At 41.8% G+C, this 21,530-nt stretch overlaps 1 protein-coding gene across 13 annotated transcripts in view; it reads right to left on the reverse strand.

The window, feature by feature from the left end:
• Positions 1 to 5,992: 5,992 nt before the first annotated feature.
• myt1lb (myelin transcription factor 1-like, b) overlaps positions 5,993 to 21,530 on the reverse strand; it is a 184,626-nt gene continuing 169,088 nt past the window's right edge. For 9 of the 13 annotated variants that reach the window (XM_086147009.1, XM_086147060.1, XM_086146990.1 and 6 more), the window contains 6 exons: positions 16,386 to 16,607; positions 13,003 to 13,097; positions 12,450 to 12,553; positions 12,309 to 12,356; positions 11,401 to 11,463; positions 10,788 to 11,251 (listed from right to left, as the gene is read on the reverse strand). In XM_086147009.1, coding sequence (XP_086003135.1) covers positions 11,108 to 11,251; positions 11,401 to 11,463; positions 12,309 to 12,356; positions 12,450 to 12,553; positions 13,003 to 13,097; positions 16,386 to 16,607 — 676 coding nt within the window. In that variant the 3' untranslated portion in view covers positions 10,788 to 11,107. Of the gene's footprint in view, positions 8,532 to 10,786; positions 11,252 to 11,400; positions 11,464 to 12,308; positions 12,357 to 12,449; positions 12,554 to 13,002; positions 13,098 to 16,385; positions 16,608 to 21,530 lie in introns of those variants that run through there. The other 4 variants (XM_086147000.1, XM_086146980.1, XM_086147051.1 and 1 more) reach the window with 2 other exon arrangements.

Here is a 21,530-nt window from a genome sequence, read left to right on the forward strand (position 1 = left end):
AGCTTGACAAGGCTGTGACACACTGACATCCAGCCACTCTGCTCCCCCGTCTCTGGAAAAGTGGCCTATTCCATCTAATGCCAGACTGTCACATTTATTTATTCATTTTTACCACTTTGTCACTTTAATTGTTTTTATTTTTATGATTCTTATATTGCTGTATTTTTTGTATTTGTATGCATCTGTGTGATAATGCAGCATCAAGGGCGCATGGGCCAGTGTCTCTCTAAGCTGGTCTGATGCCCGAGGTTTGCATCAGGAAGAGAATCCGGTGTAAAACTTTTGCCAAAACCAAACATGCGAATTGACCATAATAACCAGATCATACCGGATCGGCCGAGGACCGGGTTAACAACGACCGCCAGTGGTACCGATGACTTACAGGTGAGGAATGTAAACTGGGCTACTGTAGGTCACAAAAGAGAGGAGGCAAGGGTGTTTGGAAGCAGAGAGAGAAGAGGAAAGGCAAGAGTCTGGTACTGAGAGTAGGGACATTGAGTATTGGGACAATGCCAGGAAAAGGTAGATAGTTGGTTGACATGATGCAGGGAAGGAAAGTGGATATGCTCTGTGTAAAGGAGACCAGGTGGAAAGGTAGTGAGGCTAGAAGCTTAGGAGCAGGCTTTAAGTTGTAATAGCATAGTAATGACAAGAAGAAAAATGGAGTAGGAGTTATCTTGAAGGAGGAGTTTGTTAGGAATGTACTGGAGGTAAAAAGAAGGTCAGATAGATTTGTGAGTCTGAAAATAGAAGTTGAAGGTGTGATGCTCAGTGTTGTTAGTGGCTATGCCCTGCAGGTAGGATGTGAGTTAGAGGAGAAGAGAAGCTCTGGAATGAGCAAGATGAAGTGATCCAGAATATCCCAAGAGATGAGAGAATGGTAATTGGTGCAGACTTCAATGGGCATGTTGGTGCAGTCAATAGAGGGGGTGAAGAAGTGATGGGCAGATTTGGTATACAGGATAGGAATGTAGAGGGACATATGGTGGAAGACTTCCAAAAAGATGGAAATGGCTGTAGTAAATACTTTTTTTCCACAAAAGACAGGAACATGGGGTAACTTCTAAGAGCGGAGGTTAGAGCAGGCAGGTAAATTACATTACATTACATTACATTGCATTTGGCAGATGCTTTTATCCAAAGCAACTTACAATAGAGGACATAGGGACTGCAAATACAATTGCAAATACACGATGCACAGGAAATATACAGAACGGTAAGCTTGGGTTAGTGAGTTTTTTTTTTTTTTTTCGACAAAGACATACACAAACGTACACACACACTGCATGGCCTAACTTGCTGCCTAACCTGATCTGGGGCATCAGCGCAGTAAAAAGTCCTGAAAGAGAAAAGTTTTTACCTGTTTCTTGAAGGTTGAGATAGATGATGCTAGTCTTGTTGCTTCTGGAAGTTTGTTCCACCACTGAGGTAGTAGAACTGAGAACAGTTTTGCCTGAGATCGCTTAGAGCGAGCAAAAGGTACTGCTAGTAGGTTCGTATTACCTTGGTTACCTTGTCTATACATCTTGTATAGACAAGGTAACCTGAAAGAGATCAGTGACTGCAACGTAGTTGTAGATGACGGTGGAGCTAGACGGCATATGATAGTGGTTTGTAGGATGACTGGTGACAAGGAAGATCAAGACAAAGGCAGAGCAGATAACAAAGTGGTGGACGCTGAAAAGAGAGGATGTACTGGGTTATTAAGGATAGAGTGGGAAATGTATTGGAAGAAGACCAAAGAGAAGATTTATGGATGTAATGAGAGAGGATACTGTTAGAGAGTGATCCTAATTCGTGCTGGTCTAAGTTGAAGCCTGTAAAGAGGAGACCGAGGTTATCACAAGAAATAACACAGACAAGTGACTATTCTTTTGAGCTCTGCAGAGGGGGAGACTCAGCGCGCTCTTTGGAGGCAAGATCCAGAGAATCCCACCGAGTTCCTCCTTGCGTGGCCTTTTATTGTGTGAATGTGTATTGGTGTTGTTGACAAGATTATATACAGGGAGAGGGTAATTCCTGTTTACATTCAGGGGGGTAGGTTCCTTATCAGGGGGTAGGTTCCCATTTGCTTTGCAGTCATTTGGCAGACTCTTTCATCCAAAGCGACTTACAGAGGAGGTGCTGGGGATTGAACCCAGGACCTCATGCATGCGCTCTACCACTGAGCTGCAACACCTTTATGCTTATTTGAATTTATGATCACGGGGGTAGATTCCTGTTTAAGGACGAAGGCCATTTGTGCTCACACGTCTGGCTGTCTTCATGTAGTCGAAATAACATAGCTATGAATATAGAGAAAAAACTCTAACAGATACGAAGGTAGTTGGTGTGAGAGAGGATGATTCAGAGAATAGTGTTGGATGGAAATTGATCCGCTGTGGCGACCTCTGGTGGGAAAAGCCAAAAGAAGAAGAAAGTATGTATATACGGCGACCTTGAGTGTTAGGGGTGTTAAATAACATTTCAGCGGTGGTGTTATTCAGGCGGTAGAGCAATCGTCTTTGGAACTGAACATTCCTGGTGTGTCGAACTGTTGTTGAGAAATACACTGAACCCTTTAGTGCTCCCCTAACTGGTCGACAGCAGCCTTCTGCTCATGGTTCATCCATGATGGGCTAATTGCAGAGAATGAATTTTCCCACAGGCATTGATAAAGGATAATCTTCTTCTTCTTCTTCGTCTTCTTTCGGCTTTTCCCTTCAGGTGTCACCACCGCAAATCATCTCTATTCAACCCTATTCTCTGTGTCCTCCTCTCTCGCACCAACTAACTTCATATCCTCTCTCACTACCTCCATATATCTTCTCTTTGGTCTTCCTTGAGACTTCCTGTCTGGCAGCTCCAATTCCAGCAACCGTCTACCAATATATTCACTATCCCTCCTTTGAACATGACCGAACCATCGCAGTCTGGCTCCTGGCTGCTGACCTTCTCTCCAAAATATCTAACATGTGCTTTTTCTCAGATAGACTCATTCCTCAACATCTTCATCTCTGGGACCTCCAGCTCTGCCTCCTGTCTTTTTGTCATTGGAACTGTTTCTAGTCCATACAGCATTGCTGTTCTCACCACTGTCTTGTACAGCTTTCCTTTCATTCTGGCTAACACTCTTCTATTACATAGTACCCCTGACAATTTTCGCCACCCATTCCAACTTGCTTGAACCCGTCTCTTCACCTCTTTTCCACACTCTCTGTTGCTCTGGACTGTTAACCCCAATACCTGAAATCCTCCAACTTCTTGATCTCCACTCACTGTAGCCTCACCGTTCCACCCAAGTTCTTCTCATTCACACACATATATTCTGTCTTGCTGCGACTAACTTTCATTCCTCTCCTTTCCAGAGCATACCTCCACCTCTCTAGATTTGCCTCTACCTGTTTTCTGCTGTCACTACAGATCACAATGTAATCTGCAAACATCATGGTCCATGGCGATTCCTGTCTAACCTCATCTGTCAGCCTGTCCATCACAACTGTGAACAAGAAGGGGCTCAGAGCTGATCTCGGATGGAGTCCCATCTCCACCTTGAACCTTTCTGTTACCCCCAAAGAACATTCCACCACTGTCTCACAGCTAGCATACATGTCCCGCACCAGTCTAACATACTTCTCTGCCACTCCAGACTTCCTCATACAATACCAGAGCTCTTCTCTTGGCACCCTGATATGCTTTTTCTAGGTCTACAAAAACACAATGCAGCTCCCTCTGGCCTTCTCTGTATTTCTTTTATTAGCATTCTCAAAGCAAATACTGCATCTGTAGTACTATTTGTAGGCATGATGCCATACTGCGGTTCAGAAATGCTGACTTCTGCTCACAGTCTAGTTTCCACTACTCTTTCCCATAACTTCATTGTATGGCTCATCAACTTTATCCCTCTATAGTTGCCACAATTCTGCACATTCCCCTTATTCTTAAAAAATAGGCACCATCACACTTCATTTTCATTCTTCAAGCATCTTCTCACTCTCTAAAATCCTGTTGAATAATAGTCAGAAACTCTAACGCTGCCTCTCCTAGACACTTCTTCACCTCCACAGGCATATCATCAGGACCAACTGCTTTTCCACACTTGATCCTCTTTAATGCCTATCTTACTTGATTTTTACGAATCTCTGCTACTTTGTGGTCGACAATAGTCACCTCTTCTACCCTTGCATCTTTCATTTTCCACATTCATCAGCTGTTCAAAGTACTCTTTCCAGCTTCCCATCACTCTTCTAGCATCTGTCAATAAATTGCCCTCTCTATCCTATATCACCCGGACCTGCAGTACATCCTTTCCATCATTATCTCTCTGTTTCGCCAACCTGTATACATCATTCTCTCCCTCCATACTGTCCAACCGAGCATACAGGTCATGGTACGCCCTTTGATTTGGCTTTGCTACCTCTATCTTTACCTTATGTTGTATCTCCCTTTACTCCTGACTGTTCTCTTCAGTCTTCTTAGCATTCCACTTCTTCTTTGCTAACCGCTGTCTCCATATATACTCCTGCACTTCCTCATTCCACCACCAAGTCTCCTTATCTACTATCCTTCCTGATGACACACCAAGTACTCTCCTACCTGTCTCCCTGATAACACTAGCTGTTGTCCAATCATCTGGAAGCTCCACCTGACCACCCAGAGCCTTTCTCAACTCCTCCCTGAAGACAATACAAAAGTCCTCCCTTTTCAGCTTCCACCACTTTGGCCTCTTCTCTGCCTTTGTCCTCTTGATCTTCCTTGTCACCAGAGTCATCTTACAAAACAGCATCCTATGCTGTCTGGCTACACTGTCACCTACAACTACTTTGCAGTCACTGATCTCCTTCAGGTTACCTCGCCTATACAAGATTTCCAGTTTCAGACTCATAAGTCTGTCTGACATTCTTTTCACCTCTAGAATGTTCTTACCAAGTTACCCCATGTTCCTGTCTTTTCTGGAAAAAAAGTATTTACTACAGCCATTTCCATCTTTTTGGCAGTCTTCCACCATATGTCCCTCTGTGTTCCTATCCTGTATACCAAATCTGCCCATCACTTCTTCGCCCCCTCTATTGACTGCACCAACATGCCCATTGAAGTCTGCACCAATTACCATTCTCTCATCTCTGGGGATATTCTGGATCACTTCATCTTGCTCATTCCAGAGCTTCTCTTCTCCTCTAACTCACATCCTACTTGCGGGGCATAGCCACTAACAACACTGAGCATCACACCTTCAACTTCTATTTTCAGACTCACAAATCTATCTGACCTTCTTTTTACCTCCAGTACATTCTTAACAAACTCCTCCTTCAAGATAACTCCTACTCCATTTTTCTTCTTGTCATTACTATGCTATTACAACTTAAAGCCTGCTCCTAAGCTTCTAGCCTTACTACCTTTCCACCTGGTCTCCTTTACACAGAGCATATCCACTTTCCTTCCCTGCATCATGTCAACCAACTATCTACCTTTTCCTGGCATTGTCCCAATACTCAATGTCCCTACTCTCAGTACCAGACTCTTGCCTTTCCTCTTCTCTCTCTGCTTCCAAACACCCCTGCCTCCTCTCTTTTGTGACCTACAGTAGCCCAGTTTCCATTCCTTACCTGTAAGTCATCGGTACCACTGGCGGTCGTTGTTAACCCGGTCCTTGGCCGATCCGGTATGATCTGGTTATTATGGTCAATTCGCATGTTTGGTTTTGGCAAAAGTTTTACGCTGGACGCCCTTCCTGACGCAACCCTCTCCATTTATCCAGGCTCGGTACCGGCTCAGGGAGACACTGGCCATTGCTGTCCTGAGGCTGCATTATTTTTAACGGATAAATGTTTATTATTATTATTATTATTAATACTGGAGTACTTCTCATTTGAGAGGAATCACTGTTAAAATTCACGACATCAGAACAGCAAAAATCTTCGCCATGCTGAAATTTGCTTTTTAGACTGCATATAAATCTCACTAATCATATTCTATAAACAAAGCAAAAAATTTACTTTTTCAGGGCAATTGGTAACACATTGTTTTCTTTATTCAGAGTAAGATGTGTAAACATCCAAGATGACAAATTGTACAAAGTTCACAATTTTTTAATGAAATATCACAGTTACTTGTGATCTCAGACGTATATAGCAAAATTAAAATGTCAACAAATCCATGCTGTGTCGTACAAAAATAAATCAAACTTCAGTTCCACAGAGAGCACGATAGTTTATACAAAATCCGGTATTTGTTAACGGTCACTGAAATCATTCTCAAAATTAAATAGTTTAAATAAAGGAATAAACTCTAAAGAATACACAATTATTTATATGTTTATATGTTAATTTATATACCGGTACCAACATCAGATGAGCAGCCATTTTGTGCTTTATAAACCCTTTTCCATGTTACTGATGATGGCAATTAATTGAAAAATGGGTACTAGCTATTTCTCTACTGAAGCATTTCTATGATCGCAAAAAGTTTTAGACATAATACTGTGGAAAAGGGTGTATGCATTTCTGGATGATGGAAAGGAGTATCCTACCAAAGGACACTGACGTTTAGCAGGTGGGATTTAAACAGGTGAGCAAAAAGCACCTTTTGCATTAACTTTTAAAAGGACAAATTGTTAAATTGATCATTAACAACAAAGCAACCAGATTGGAGGGTGGCAACGCTCAGGCATGGGGGCATGATGTTTGATTTTATCACCCCTGGAGGGTCTCCACAAGGCCTCCCTTGTCTTCTGCTTTTTTTATTAGCTTAAATTGAATGACTACTTTATCCATTGTAGAGTGATTAGATATAAAGTGCTGCTGGGGGATAATTTCATCTTCCTAAAACATATAAAAACTGCTCATGCTTTTACAGTTGATAATAGCCTACAGCTGCAATAGATAGAATATTTTCGTCACTTACTTCAAGTCCCTGCTCATCCTGTTTCAGTGACACTAATTCCATGACTGTAGCTGGTTCTAGCAGTCTGTTACTCCTATTGTATGTCAAAGAAGTCACCTGGAAAATTACACCCCACCAAATGTAAGGATAATATTTTTGAGGACAAGTGCAAATAGTCTACTGGCACATAAGTGGGGACAGTGACCCTGTAAGTCCTGCTGCCTTATTCATATCATATAGGTACACACAAAAAAAAAACCTCTGAAACTCAGCTTGTAGTATCTTGGGCACTGCTTTAAGCTTCTGCAAGAACATCAAAACATGAAAAGGAAGGTGTCCCTGTGCAAATTGTACAGAGAAAAAGTGGAACTAATCAACTTTCAAAAGTAAAACTCAACACCCAGGTTTTCTCTTCTTTTTAAAAACAATTTTTATATTAAAAGATTTGTATAAAAATCAATATTTTACATAGGCTATATTAAAAAGATTTTGTTTTACCCTACTATGCTTACAAACAAGAAATTGCATATACCCATTTTTTTTCATTTGCAGATTGCATCTTTACCTACTATAAACAAATAATGTACTTATAATATTGCTGAGACATTTCTTGATTCTAGCAACAGAAGTCTCAAAACTGAGTTGATTTGATTGATGAAGGCTAGAACTTAGTCTCTATAGGTCATTGTCTTTACACAGCATTTGTATTTCATAGTAGTTAGTTGTCAGGTGCACATGAACATGCATGAACTGCACAGATGTGTTCCTCTAGGAATCAATTGGCTTAGACAATGGGATTTCCACCGTCAGGTTTCTGTGTAATGATTTTACAATATAACTGTTACATACATACATTCATACAAACATAACCTCAGTTTCCTTTCTGGATTCATTTACAGCATGATTAAAAATGCTCCTGCTTACAACTACACATTTTTTTTTCATCAAAACAAATCAGTTTTCATAATCATTGTCAGAAAATAAAGCGATCCGCAAACCAGTTCTTGCTCTTTAACAATATACACTCAAGAATAATAATAAGAAGACATTAAAAATCAGTTATTCCAAAATCACCCAGTGATGAAACAAAACCTCTCTTCTTTTTTTTATTATTTTATTTCACTGTTCAGTACAGCTCTTTCATCTAAAATGTTTTACTGTCAAGCAATCAAAAGAACTCATGTATACTGTTCAGAAATATACACTAAAACTGTGCATCCATGAGCAGCTAGAAACATTAAATGACACTATGTCAGCTCATATGAAAACGTAGAAAATGTGAACATTTTCAGAAACGACTTTGCTGATAATCCCTTATGTTCCTCCTCAAAACAAGACCCGAAAAGAACGGAAGGACATTTTACATAATTACTTCAAGGTCTTGCGAAGCATCATACCTATTTTTTTTGGGAAAACAAAAGAAATCATAACACTCAGGAACTGCTCTGCACCAAACATCACTGTCTCTGTGGATTCTGATTGAACATTAATATCCAGCAGGGTGAAAAGAAATCTCCATTGCTGAATGATTATACTTGAATCCCCTGGACAGCTTGCTTGATATTTTCCAACAGGGCTTTGTTTTCTGGATTCTGGTACTGGTCTTGGTTTGTGTACATATCTGTCAGAGTTGTCACATAGGCATCAAAGTTCTGCTCACTTATTGGCTCCTGCAGGACCAGAGACAGGCCATGCACGCAGTTTTAGAAAAACAGGGAGGGAGCCAGACTTATTCATTATTACAGAATGGCTAATGATGGCTTATATGGCACAGAATGGCTTCAGTTGAAATCAAACCAAGAACCTTCTTGCTTTAGGTGGAAAACCCTCTATTTGAGACTATACATTTTGAAATTTTACATGTGTGTGGTGTGTCTGTGCAGGTTCTCAGTCATCCAGGACATGGTGAATTCTTGTTAAAATCTTCTTGTCTTGGCAACGGGACTTGAATTTCTTCAATTGAATATGTTTGACCCTCATCCGAGAGGCTTCTTCAGTTCTAATGACCTATGGGGAGATACCGAATATAACTGCCAAGTTTTTGGGCGGGTCTAGATTATGGTGGCTTATTATGTAGGTGGAAGAGTTGATCTGCAGAAACTAGGTGTAAGGTGGGTTGTTATGCTAATGGAGGTGTTGATCGTTGGAACAAAAGAGCAATTTAGTGGGAAAACCTGTTGGATCACATGAACTGAGGCTCATGTGGATGTTCTGGTGGTGGTTATTTGCTCGTTGTTTGGTGGGTGCAGATAGGCCAGGTCTGTTTGTGTAAATCCGTCTTGGTATTGATCCAAGTACGGTGTTGTCCGTTTGTGAAAGGTTGTGTCTGAGGCCCCTCCTCTGTTCAAAGATGGTTTTTCCATTTTGACAAAGATTGCTCCCTTGACTCCTCTCTTGAACCATTGGTCTTCTCTGGGCAGAATATGGATTGCTATCTTCAAATGAACGGCCCTTGTTCTTCAGGTGGAGGTGAAATGCGAAGTCCTGTCCTTAAGTGATGGCTCTCCTGTGTTGGGCCACCCATTTGTGCAGAGGTTGTTTGGTCTCTCCAATGAAGTCATCACAATCCTCAGTGCAAGTGACAGCATACACCACATTTTTTATGTGCCTGTGTGTTTTGCCCTTATGTTGGACCAGTATTTGCTCCAGGGTGTTGTGGAGTTTGAAATGTAACGAGATATGGTGTTTGTTGAACACCTTTCAGAGTTTCTCCTAAACACCAGCAACATAGAGTATGACGATGTTCTTTTGTTTGTTGTTGTCTTCCTCCTGTTCTAAGTTCCTGCACCTTGAGGTTTTAGATTTGGCGAAGGCCCAATTAGGGTAACCACAGGATCTCAAGGTTTCCTAACATGTTGTATCTCAGGCTTTCTTCCTTCAGCGGTTGATGGGATGTTCTTGGTGGTGTAGAGTTCTGATCTGCCCCAGTTTGTGCTAAAGGGGGTGGTGTGAGTCAAAAAATAAATACTGGTCGGTGTGTGTTGGTTTCCTGCAAATCTTAATGTCCAGGCTGTGAACGCTGTGAATGCAACGGTCCAAGAAGGGGAGTTGGTCAGCAGTGACATCTTCCTTTGTGAATTTGATGTGGCCATTGATCGTGTTGAGGTGAATGGTGAATGCTTCTAAGTCATTCTTCTTGATCTTGACCCATGTGCCATCTACTGTACATACCTGAATGAGTGGGTTGGCGGTGTTCCCCTGAACAAAGTGAGGGCCTAGCTCTCAACCTGCTCCATGTATAGGTTTGCCACTATGGGAGATACAGTTGAGCCCATGGCGCATCCATGATTTTGCCGGGAGAAACTGCTGTTGAGCTCGAAATAAATGGTCTGTAGACACAGGTCCAGTAGGGTGCAGATGTGATCCATGGCGAGTTTTGTTCTGTTTATTAAGGTGTTGTCCTTAACGAGGTGTTCCCTCACTGCTGTGATCACATCCGATTTAATTTAGGGATACATGTGAACAGTGAGGTTACATCGTGCAACACCATGGTATCATCCGGATACAACCTGATCTGCTTGACCTTACTGGCAAACTGCTGCGAATTCTGGATATTGTGTTGGATGTTGCCAACCAAAGGTGACAAAATCTTTGACACATTGGGCGATGTTGTATGTGATGTTGTATTTCACATAAAACGTCACCAAACATGTGGCAAAGATGTGGCAACTACGAAAGACCCACCTCCAGAACCAGCCACCAGCATAACATAACAACCTCCCCTCCACCTAGTTTCTGCAGTCAACTCTTCCACTTACATAAAAAGCCACCATAATCTAGACCTGTCCAAAAACTTTGCAATTATATTCAGAAACAAACCGTAGGTCATTAGAACTGAAGAAACCTCTCAGATGAGGGGTGAAATGTCTTAAAGTGAAGAAATTCAAGTCCAGTACCCAAGACAAGAAGATTTCAATAAGAGTGTGTTTGTGGTGGAGTAAAGGTTTTTGGGATTTCAGATCTCTGAGCAAAGCTACAACTACTCCTGAAAAGTAAATACAAAACAAATCAGGCTTATTATGGTAGTCACTTGGTTCTACAGTATACATTTTAATGCCCAAAAATAAGAAAACATCCAAGCTATTTTTGCTTCCTCACAGAAATTTACAAGAAACATGCAAGAAAGCTCCTGGTTTATTACCAACTTGAGCCTCTCTGTATGGAGTTTGCATGTTCTCTCCGAGTCAGTGTGGGTTTCCTCTGAGTTGTCCAGTTTCCTCTCACAGTTGAAAAAACATGGAGTAGGTTAACTGGAGACCATTAATGAATATGTACATGAAAGAATTGTTCTGTCTCTATATGTAGTCCTATGATTGGCTGATGACAAGTCCAAGGAGTACCCTGCCTGTACCCCAGTGACATGTAGAATAGGCTCCAGCATCCAGCAACCCTAAGTGCAGTCCAAGCGGTATAGATAATGAATGAATGTTTCAGAAACCAAAAAGCTTTAGATTTAGCACCATGACATTATGAATGAAAAACAAAATAAATTAAAAGTGAAATGGAATATGGAAAGCATGCATTTTAAGCATGTCTTACTTGCTGGTGCAACGGTAAGCAACTGTTATTCCTAAGAGGCGTTTCTTTGTGGGCCAAGGGTTTCTAAGGATGACAAACAGGGTGAACATTCATATTAGTAGTTGTGAACACAAAAAATCTGTATCTCACCTTTAATAACAATATGATATATATATATATATATATATATATATACATATAAAATTTAGCTACATGTACATTTTGGATGCCATGGTCTATAATGTTGCATATTCAGGATCAAAAAATGATTGCATTCCAAAAACTGCTGTTTCAGCAAAGAGGCTAATGATGTTTGATATTCATTCATCCTTTTCCTTTATCAATGAAGACTCAGTGAAGTGAGGATGGTGGAATAATGACGTAATACCTCTCTGAAGTAAAACATATAAATTGTTTCAAATTACTATGGCACTCTAAAAAGTAATATTGGCTCTATCTATCTTAAATTAACCACAGGAATTTTTAAAAAATACGATTGGGAGATGTCAGTGATTCACTTTGATTGTCAGTGAAAGGAAAATCTGTCAATTCCAGTACTTTAAAATGTGTCAACAGATCCCACCTCCTTAAAGGCCAGACTTCAATGAACATTTTCTCTTTCTCTTTTAACATTGTGAAGGTCAATTGAATTGAATTGATTTGTAGCCGTTGCTGACATTTTTCTGAAATGAACTCTCCCCATGGTTTGGAAATACAAGCAACGATCCACATTTTAAGTACTATGCATAACTGGTTGAGGTTGAAAATACAAATAAAGTTGCCATGAAACTATATTTGCAACTTGGTGGCCTGCCATTCCTAATGGCCCTTACCATATGAGGGAGCTGGACATTAGCTAAACTGTTTATCAGATACTGGCTGAGGTTGGCCAGCTCATGCAGGAGAGATTCATTTTGATGTTCAATCACCTTGTTCTCCTCTTCTATAGACTTCAGGTTGGACTCCATTGTTGTGATCTGAGGAAAGGCCAGGATACTTACAATGCAGCATTGCATTAACAGGAAGATTCAAGGTGGTCTGATTAATTTCAGAGAAGGGAGAAAAGTCACCTGTGTCCTAAGCTTGATCATGTCTGCTTCCACTTGGGAATTTGAGTCACTTAAATCTTCGATTTCATCATCAAGCTGTTTGAGCTTCTCTTCATGGTCCCGTCCTGTGTGGGAAGAAATGAGACATACATGTAAAGTCCCCTTGATTTAATTAGATTCTAACAAGCAGTTTGTTCCACACAGGTTCTCATATATGACAGAAGAAGTTGATACCTATGTGAACAATTGATGTGACATAATGAAACAGTTTCTTCACCTCCCACAAAATAGCTTGTCCTTGTTGCTGTTTAAGACTCAACCATCAGTTACCTTATATGTGTACTTTCCTTTACTAACTGCTGAAATTCAGCACATACAGATAACACCGACCATCGGAACTGCCAACAAAACCACTCTTTATTTATTACGCAAAGCTCTTTGACGTCTTAAATATTTCCTTTTGATTATGACTTCACATAGACACCTCCTGACTGAAACGTTTTTCCCCAATGTTCCAGTTTATTCCATCTTTCTGTTTGTTTATTGTGTGTGGGTGAGTGTTTGTAGTCGTTACCATTGATGCCATGTTGTTGCTTTACTGTTAGCATTTCAACTCCAGAGAGCCTGGCTTTCCTCATTGCTGAAGTAGCACGTGGACAGCCCGACAGACTACAATAGGTAACAACAAAAACAACATATTGTTTCATAGTCTGCGAGGCCTATTCACTCGTAATCATGCGCACACATGCACGCGCACACACACGCACACAATTGCAAGCCAGCATGCACGCAAATATACACACACACACACACACACACACACACACACACACACACACACACACAAACCCACAGAGAAACAGAGGAACACACAAATAGATTAATATATAACCCCAATTCCAAAAAAGTTGAGATGCTGTATAAAGAATAAGAAAACAGAATGCAATGGTAAGAAAATCTCATAAACCCACATTTTATATGAGATAAAGATACTGAAACTGAGACATTTCTAATAAAACATGCAAATTATTAATTTGATGGCAGCAACAAAACTCAAAAAAAGTTGGAATAGAGGCAAGAAATGGGCTGGAAAAGTTATTTGGACGAATCAAAAACAATTGCAATGACAGGCCAGTAACAAGGGGCATTTCATGGAGGCAAAGTCTCTCAAACATAAAGATTGACATTGGTTCACCTATCTGCAGCAAACCGTGCCTAAAAATGTCAGAAAAAAAATCTTCAACATAAAATTGTGGGTGGCACAAGAGCGCAGTAGTTAGCGCTTCGGCCAGGACCCTGGTTCAATTCTGACAAGGGGACCTTTCTGTGTGGAGTTTGCATGTCCTCCCTATGTCTGCGTGTGTTTCCTCCAGGTTCTCCAGTTTCCTCCCACATTCAAAAAACATGCAGCAGGTTAATTGGAAAAAATTGGTAAAATTGCCCAAAATAAGTAAGTGAGTGAATGTTGTCTGTGTTTGTATGAAGCCCTGTGATTGACCTGCGACCAGTCCAGGGTGTTCCTCGCGTCTCACCCGATGGCAGCTGGGATTTGCTATAGCATCCCCCCGCTACCCTGACTGCAGGATAAGCTGCAGAAGATGGATGGATGGATAAAATAGCAAAGATGTTGAAGATCCCATGATCTACGATGTATACGGTTATCAAAAGATTCAGAGAATCATGGAGGACAGAACAAGGCCAAAGGTCAAATTTGGACAGGGCAGCATGGTACAGTAGGTAAAGCAATTTTCTTTGGAACCCAACATTCCTGGTTTGATTCCTGGCTCCTCCTAGTGTGTTGAAGTGCTCTTAAGCAAGACACTGAGCCCCTAACTGCTCCACTACCCTACCTCGGGTGGCTGGCAGCCTACTGCTCATGGTTCATCCATGATGGGTTAGTTGTAGAGAATGAATTTCCCCACAGGGATTAATAAAGGATATGTTGTTATTATTATTATGCTCATGATCTTTGGGTCCCGAGGCAGCATAGCATTAAAAACTAACATGAATCTCGTCTTGGCATAACTACATGGGCTCAGAAACACTTTCTGGGAACACGGTTTGCTGGGCAATCCACAAATGCAGGTAAACCCCGTATCATGGAAAGAAGAAGCCATATGTGAACACAATCCAGAAACGCTGTTGTCATCTGTGGACCAAGTCTAAATGGCCTGAAAAAGGAAACCTGTTCTGTGGTCAAATGAGTCAAAATCTGTAATTTCTTTTAGGAAGCCATGGAAACCATGTCCTGTGCATTGATGAGGAGAGGGACCAACCAGCTTCTTTTCAGATAGGATGGTATGAGGTTACATTAGTGCCTATGGCATAGTCAGTTTACACATCTGGAAAGATACTATGCGAAAAAGTACAAAAAGATTTTAGAGGTTTTGGGCACATAGTGAAAAGAAAATATCTGGTAGCAAAAACTCAGGACTATAGAGGAACTAGAATTTTGTATCAGACATGAATGGGACAAGAGAACTTTCCTGAAACTCCACTGACTGGTCTTCTCACTGTACTGATGTTTACAGACCATTTCAACAATTTACAGACCGTTAAGAGAAGAAGGAATGTAAAATATAGTAGACATCTCCCTGCTCCAACGTTTTAGATGTTGCTGCCATCAAATTCATCCATCCATTGTCTACCGCTTATCCTAGTCAGGGTTGCGGGGGATGTTGGAACCTATCCCAGCTACCATCGGGCGAGATGGTGAGGTACACCCTGGACTGGTTGCCAGTCAATTGCAGGGCCACATATACAGACAGACAACCATTCACCCTCTCATTCGCACATCTTTTCCAATTTTTCCAATTAACCTGCTGCTCATTTTTCAACTGTGGGAGGAAACCCACACAGATACAGGGAAGACATGCAAACTCCACTCAAGAAATGTCCCCTGTCGTAATCAAACCCAGCGTACTTTCTGCTGTCAGGTGGAAGCACTAAACACTGAACCACCTCACCAGATTTATGTATGGGAATACAAAATGTGTTTATGAGATTTGCATTTCATTGCATCCTGTTTTACTTTTCATTTTACACTGTGTAGGAACTTTTTTTGCAATGGGGGGTTATAAAGGGACATTTGGAATAAAAGGTCATTCACTTTCCAGGGGCAAATTGGTGGTTGGGTATTTGGCATAACTCTTGGAATAAGGCTGAAGTATCATATTTTGATTTCCACAATTGATTTATGCATTCATCCAGTCATTGAATGTCCAGCTGCTTATCTACGGCCAGGTTCGGGTGGCAGCAAGCCAATGATTTGTGAGCACCCCAACAGGATTGTTTATTTGGGCTGTACCTGACTGAGCCCTGTGGGCCAAGACTTGTCACTCACCAAAGATTTCCTCTCCCAGGCCTGGCTCCAGGAGGGTGTCCCTGTATCCCTAATCTAGATGAGGTATGTTGCTGCCTTCCGTTATTGTCCATCATCAGAATTTTTCGAATTGTTCTTAGTCTGAATGCTCAAGCACACCCTACCAGGGGGCCCCAGGATCACAGACACATAAACTCCTCTACCAGATAATATTATGATTCCAGGAAGGGTGATTTTTTTGAAAATATCACATCCTAGTTCTTCTCTTATTATCAAGCTACTAAAGTTTGTTTAATAAGACACATATAACAATGCATATACATTTCTATTTTAATACACACAAAGACAGATTACAAGTACAGGTCTTTCAAACATGTCAAATCCCAAAGCAATATCTTCAGTTGTCTTGGTCAACCATAAGAGTTCTCACCATGCCACTTTGAATCTACTAATCTTGAATGTATACATTCTTGTTGCCAAAAAATAGAAGCTTGCAGAGATATATTACTTCCCATAACCCAGTTAATCCAAATATATATATATATATATATATATATATATATATATATATATATGTATATTCCCATCAATTTTAGTTATATGTTATTACACCAGATTACAGCTTTGAGACCCACCTTCTATGCGTCAGGAAGCTGCCACTGACATGACCCGACCCATCACAGCCTGGAGTGGGACAGGACATCCCCTCTGTCTTGCCCGACTTCCATGTGAACTGAATACCATTTAGATAACCGTCCTTCTGTCTTTTGGCTGCAATGGGGCATCCTGATGCACTTCTGTGAGATGCATACTTCCCTGTAACATGCCCCTGACCATCACAACCTGGGACTGGACACCTGCAGTAGAAAAGCACATGTATTTGTTTTAGTGCAGATTTATTGGCAAGAACACAAGTCTGATTTGATTTCTTTTTCAATGGAGATGTTTTCTTTGAACTTCACTTCACCATATGAGAGTTTGGTTATTAAACATTGTAGTCTATATGGTCCTTAAGTGCAAAACATCCCCAAACTATACACATGTTGAGTGTGTATATATATATATATACACACAGTATATACAGGACTGTCTCAGAAAATTTGAAATTTTGTGATAAAGTTCTTTATCTTCCGTAATGCAAACGTGTCATACATTCTGGATTCATTACAAATCAACTGAAATATTGTAAGTCTTTTACTATTTTAATATGGCTGATTATGGCTTACGTCTCAAGAAAACTCAAAAATCCTGTCTCAAAATATCATGAAAAAGTAATTTTTGTTTTTTAATTGCATTATAGAAGATAAAGAACAGTCCTGTATATATGTAAAATCCTGAGGTAACACAACTAGCTACTGCCAAGGCTAGGAGATGAAATACCAAAGGAATTAATGCAACAGTCATCCCTACAATCTCAAATAGAAACCATGTAAACCAATCAGCTGATATATGGAGTGGCAACAGTCGTCCTTCAGGCTACTGAGCTACAAGAAGAAGAGTGGTAGCTTAAAGGAGCAGGAGAGACATCCAGAAGAGGAAACTGGAAAACAAAATCATGACAAGGAGAGAGGCTAGCCAGCTTACTGAGCAAAAGAAGGTTGCTGAGATCCGGATGAAAGTGCTGGCCAGATACAATGAGATGCCAGGACACAAAGCTCTGGAGACAGCCAAGCAAAGGTCTGCAGCCCAAACTACCTGTTTTAAGTGATATAGTAGAGAAGCTCTGAGCAGGAGAGTAAATATACTGTTCTTCAACAATCGAACCAAGATCTAATTTGAGTTGCAGTGTAAATGAACAACCACCTACACCTGGAACTTAGCTGTACAGGAAGAATATATGGGAGAAGTAAGCATCACATAACACCAATGCCAAGTGGCCGCTTGAAGTGAAAGCAGACCATAGTAGCCTCCCAGAACAGCGACTATTTTCAAGAAAAAGTGTTAGAGTTTTTTTCTCTATATTCATAGCTATGTTATTTCGAATACTCACATGAAGACAGCCAGACGTGTGAGCACAAATGGCCTTCGTCCTTAAAAAGGAACCAAGCCCCATGATCGTAAATTCAAATGAGCATAAAGATAATGTATACAGCTCAGTGGTAGAGTCCATGTTTCACATGTATGAGGTCCTGGGTTCGATTCCTGGCACCTCCACTGTAAGTTGCTTTGGAAGAAAGCGTCTACCAAATGACTGTAAAATAAATGCCTGTAATAAACATCTTTGAACAGGAACCTACCCCCCCCCCCCGAATGTGAACAGGAATTACCCTCTCCCTGTATATGATCTTGTCAACAACACCAATACACATTCACACAATAAAAAGCCGAGCAAGGAAGAACTCTGTGGGATTCTCTGGATCTTGCCTCCAAAGAGTCTCCCCCTCGGCAGAGCTCAAAAGAATAGTCGCTTGTCTGTGTTATTTCTTATGACAACCTCAGTCTCCGCTTCACAGGCTTCAACTTAGACCAGCCTGAATTAGAATTACTCCCTGACAAAAAGTATCTTAGATGAAGAGATGGACAGCACCAGGGCCTGACATGATCCAAACTTCCTGGTTCAAGAAGCTTACTGTACTCCATGAGTACCTGCCAGCAAAGATGAACCAGATTGGGAACCCACACAGAGTGGCTGACCAAGGGCAATGTGGTCCTCATCTTAGAGGACCTACAGGGAAACCCAATACAATCCAACCACTGGCATAAAACTTGCCCAAGTACAACATGGAAGCTCCTGTAAGGTATCAGAGCAGCTAAGATGAGTAGGTACAGTACATGGAGCCAAGTGGAGCCAAATGCCAGCTACTGGTTTACAGGGCAATCACCCAGCACTACAACACCAGAGGTACCAATCTGTGTACTGCCTTGATTACAAGAATTATTCAATGCACGTGTGGATACGGAGTGCAAAGAGCGATGTAAGATTGGCACACGGTGCTCCTTTTTTATTTTGCATTTTCATCACCTTGCGATCGGAGGGTCGCCTGCAATACTAACAGGGTAACTACAAGGAGGAGTTTGAAAAGATGTGGGGCATATGGGAAAAATTAGTCCTAGTGGTGATTTGGTCACCTGGAGCAGTAATCTCCATGCTGCGGGAATGAGCCCAGCAGATTCTGGGATGAATGTCTGAGGTTTCTGTTCAGATGAGTGCAAACTTGGGAACAGCAAAAATGTCCAAAGCCTGTGCAAAAACCTCAAGCTCCTTGGCCTCAGGTCAAGGGCGAGAGCTCAAAGGAGACGCAATACCACCCAATCTATATATAGACTCACCCAAAAAGTTTTTACTTTAAAGAGAATAACAATAACAGACATGCTGCTAAAGCTGACCATGGACAATGTTATTACGACCTGTGCAGTGAAGAAGTGAGTACAAAGAGGCAAATTATGGTTTAAATTCTAGTCTGGTGACTAGAGTCTAGTCCAGGGGCAACCTGGACTCGAGTGGGTTTGGAAAATTAATTATAAGTATTTAATTAAGTGTATTTTACTAAATGCAGCCTCAGGGCGGCACTGGCCCGTGTCTCTCCAAGACTGCCTTGGGGGGGGCACAGAGCATTGTCTCCCTGTATCCCTGCTATCCCCTTCATAAAAGATTTCAAATGCGTTTAGCAATATTAGCTCCATGTTTAAGAAAGGTTAGGACAAATATGACTGCCCTACTCCTACAAATCCACTGAATGAGCTGCCTCCGGTCTGGTTCACATATTAAAACACAAAGTGGCCACAAAGAGGATACAAGTGGCCAAAATGAGTTTCCTCCGAAGGATGACCGGAGTCTCTCTTTGAGATAGGGTGAGAGGTTCAGTCATCGAACTTCTCACCCTATCTCAAAGAGAGTCCGGTCATCCAGCAGGGGCTTGGAGTAGAGCCGCTGCTCCTCCTCATAGAGAGGAATCGTGGCTCGAGCAACTGTTCAGGATGCCGATTCTGGGCATATCCTTCTGGGAGAAGACCATGGGGAAGACAGAGGACACGCTGGAGAGACTATGTCTCCAGGCTGTCCTGGGAATGCCTTGGGGTTCCCCCAGAGGAGCTAGACCAGGTGCCAGGGAAGAGGGAGGTCTGGGCCTCACTGCTCCAGCTGCTGTCCCCAACCTGACCCTGGATAAGCCAGGGAAGATAGATGGATCGAAGGATGTTTGTTCATACATTTTTACAAATGCACTGTGGTATTTCGAAATCCTCTCAATGTTACCTTCTTTGAATTTAAATATGGGGGCTTTTACGGTCAGAGGCAGTGTGCAATAAAAATTTTCAAGCACTTATGAGGTCCTGATAGGAATGCAGCCACAGGGCAGCCCGGGCTGGTATGTCCCTGATCCAGCCTTGTTGGGGGCACAGGCCAGTGTCTCCCTGAGCTGGTCCCAAGCCCGGATAAATGCAGAAGGTTGAATCAGGAAGGGCATCCGACATAAAACTTTTGCCAAGACTAAACGTGCGAATCAAACCTAATAACCATATTATATCAGATTGGTCGAGGCCTGCGTTAACAACGACTGCCTTTGGAACCGATGACCTAAAGGGTACCAATAGAAACTGGACCACTGCAGGTCAAAGAAGGAGAGGAGAAAGGTGTGTTCAAAAGCAGAAAAAGAAGAGGAAAGGCAAGCGTCTAGGACTGAGAGTAGGGACTTTGAATATCAGGACGATGAGAGGAAAAGGTTAAGAGTTGGTCGACATGATGCAGAGAAGGAGGGTGGATATACTGTGTGTCCAGGAGACCAGGTGGTAAGGCCAGAAACTTAGGAGATGGCTCAAAGTTGTACTGTCATGTCACTGTCAGGAAGAGAACCGCTGTAGAAGTTATCTTGAAAGAGGAGTTTGTTGGGAATGTTCTGGTGGTGAAAAGAATGTCAGATAGACTTATGAGTCTGAAACTGAATTGAAGGTGTGATGCTCGATGTTGTTAGCGGCTATGCCCTGCAGGTGGAATGTGAGTTTGAGGAGAAGTAGGAGTTCTGGAATGAGCTAGATGAAGTGATGCAGAATATCCCTAGGGATGAGAGGGTGGTAATTGGTGCAGACTTCAATGAGCATGTTGGAGCAGGCAATGGTGAGGGGATGAATAAGTGATGGACAGACTTGGTACACAGGATAGGAACGCAAAGCAGACAGTGGTAGATTTTGCAAAAAGGATGGAAATGGCTGTAGTGAACACCTTTCTCCAGGAAAATCAGGAACATAGGGTAACTTATAAGAGTGGAGGTAGGAGCACGCAGGTAGACTACATCTTGTATTGACGAGGTAACCTGAAAGAGATCACTGACTGCAAAGTAGTTGTAAGTGAGAGAGTAGCCAGACAGCATAGGATGGTGGTTTGCAGGATGACTCTGGTGACAAGGAAGACGAAGAGGACAAAGGCAGAGCAGAGGACAAAGTGGTGGAAACTGAAAAGAGAGGAGTGTTGCATGGTTTTCAGGGAGGAGTTGAGAAAGGGTCTGGGTGGTCAGGGTGAGGTTCCAGATGATTGGACAACTACAGCTAGTGTTATCAGGGAGACAGGTAGAAGAGTACTTGGTGTGTCATCTGGAAGGAAAGGAGATAAGGAGACTTGGTGGTGGAATGAGGCTGGGCAGGAGTATATACAGAGAAAGCGGTTAGCAAAGAAGTGAGATACTGAGAGGACTGAAGAGAACAGACAGGAGTTCAGGGATATGCGGCAAAAGGTAAAGATAGAGGTAGCATAGGCAAAACAAAGGGCGTACGATGACATGTATGCTCGGTTTGATAGTAAGGAGGGTGAGAATGATCTATACAGGTTGGCGAAACAGAGAGATAAT

This window comes from Fistularia commersonii, chromosome 1 (genome assembly GCF_037954325.1).
Source record: "Fistularia commersonii isolate RoL2024-O1a breed Wild chromosome 1, RoL_Fcom_v1.0, whole genome shotgun sequence".
NCBI lineage: Eukaryota > Metazoa > Chordata > Actinopteri > Syngnathiformes > Fistulariidae > Fistularia > Fistularia commersonii.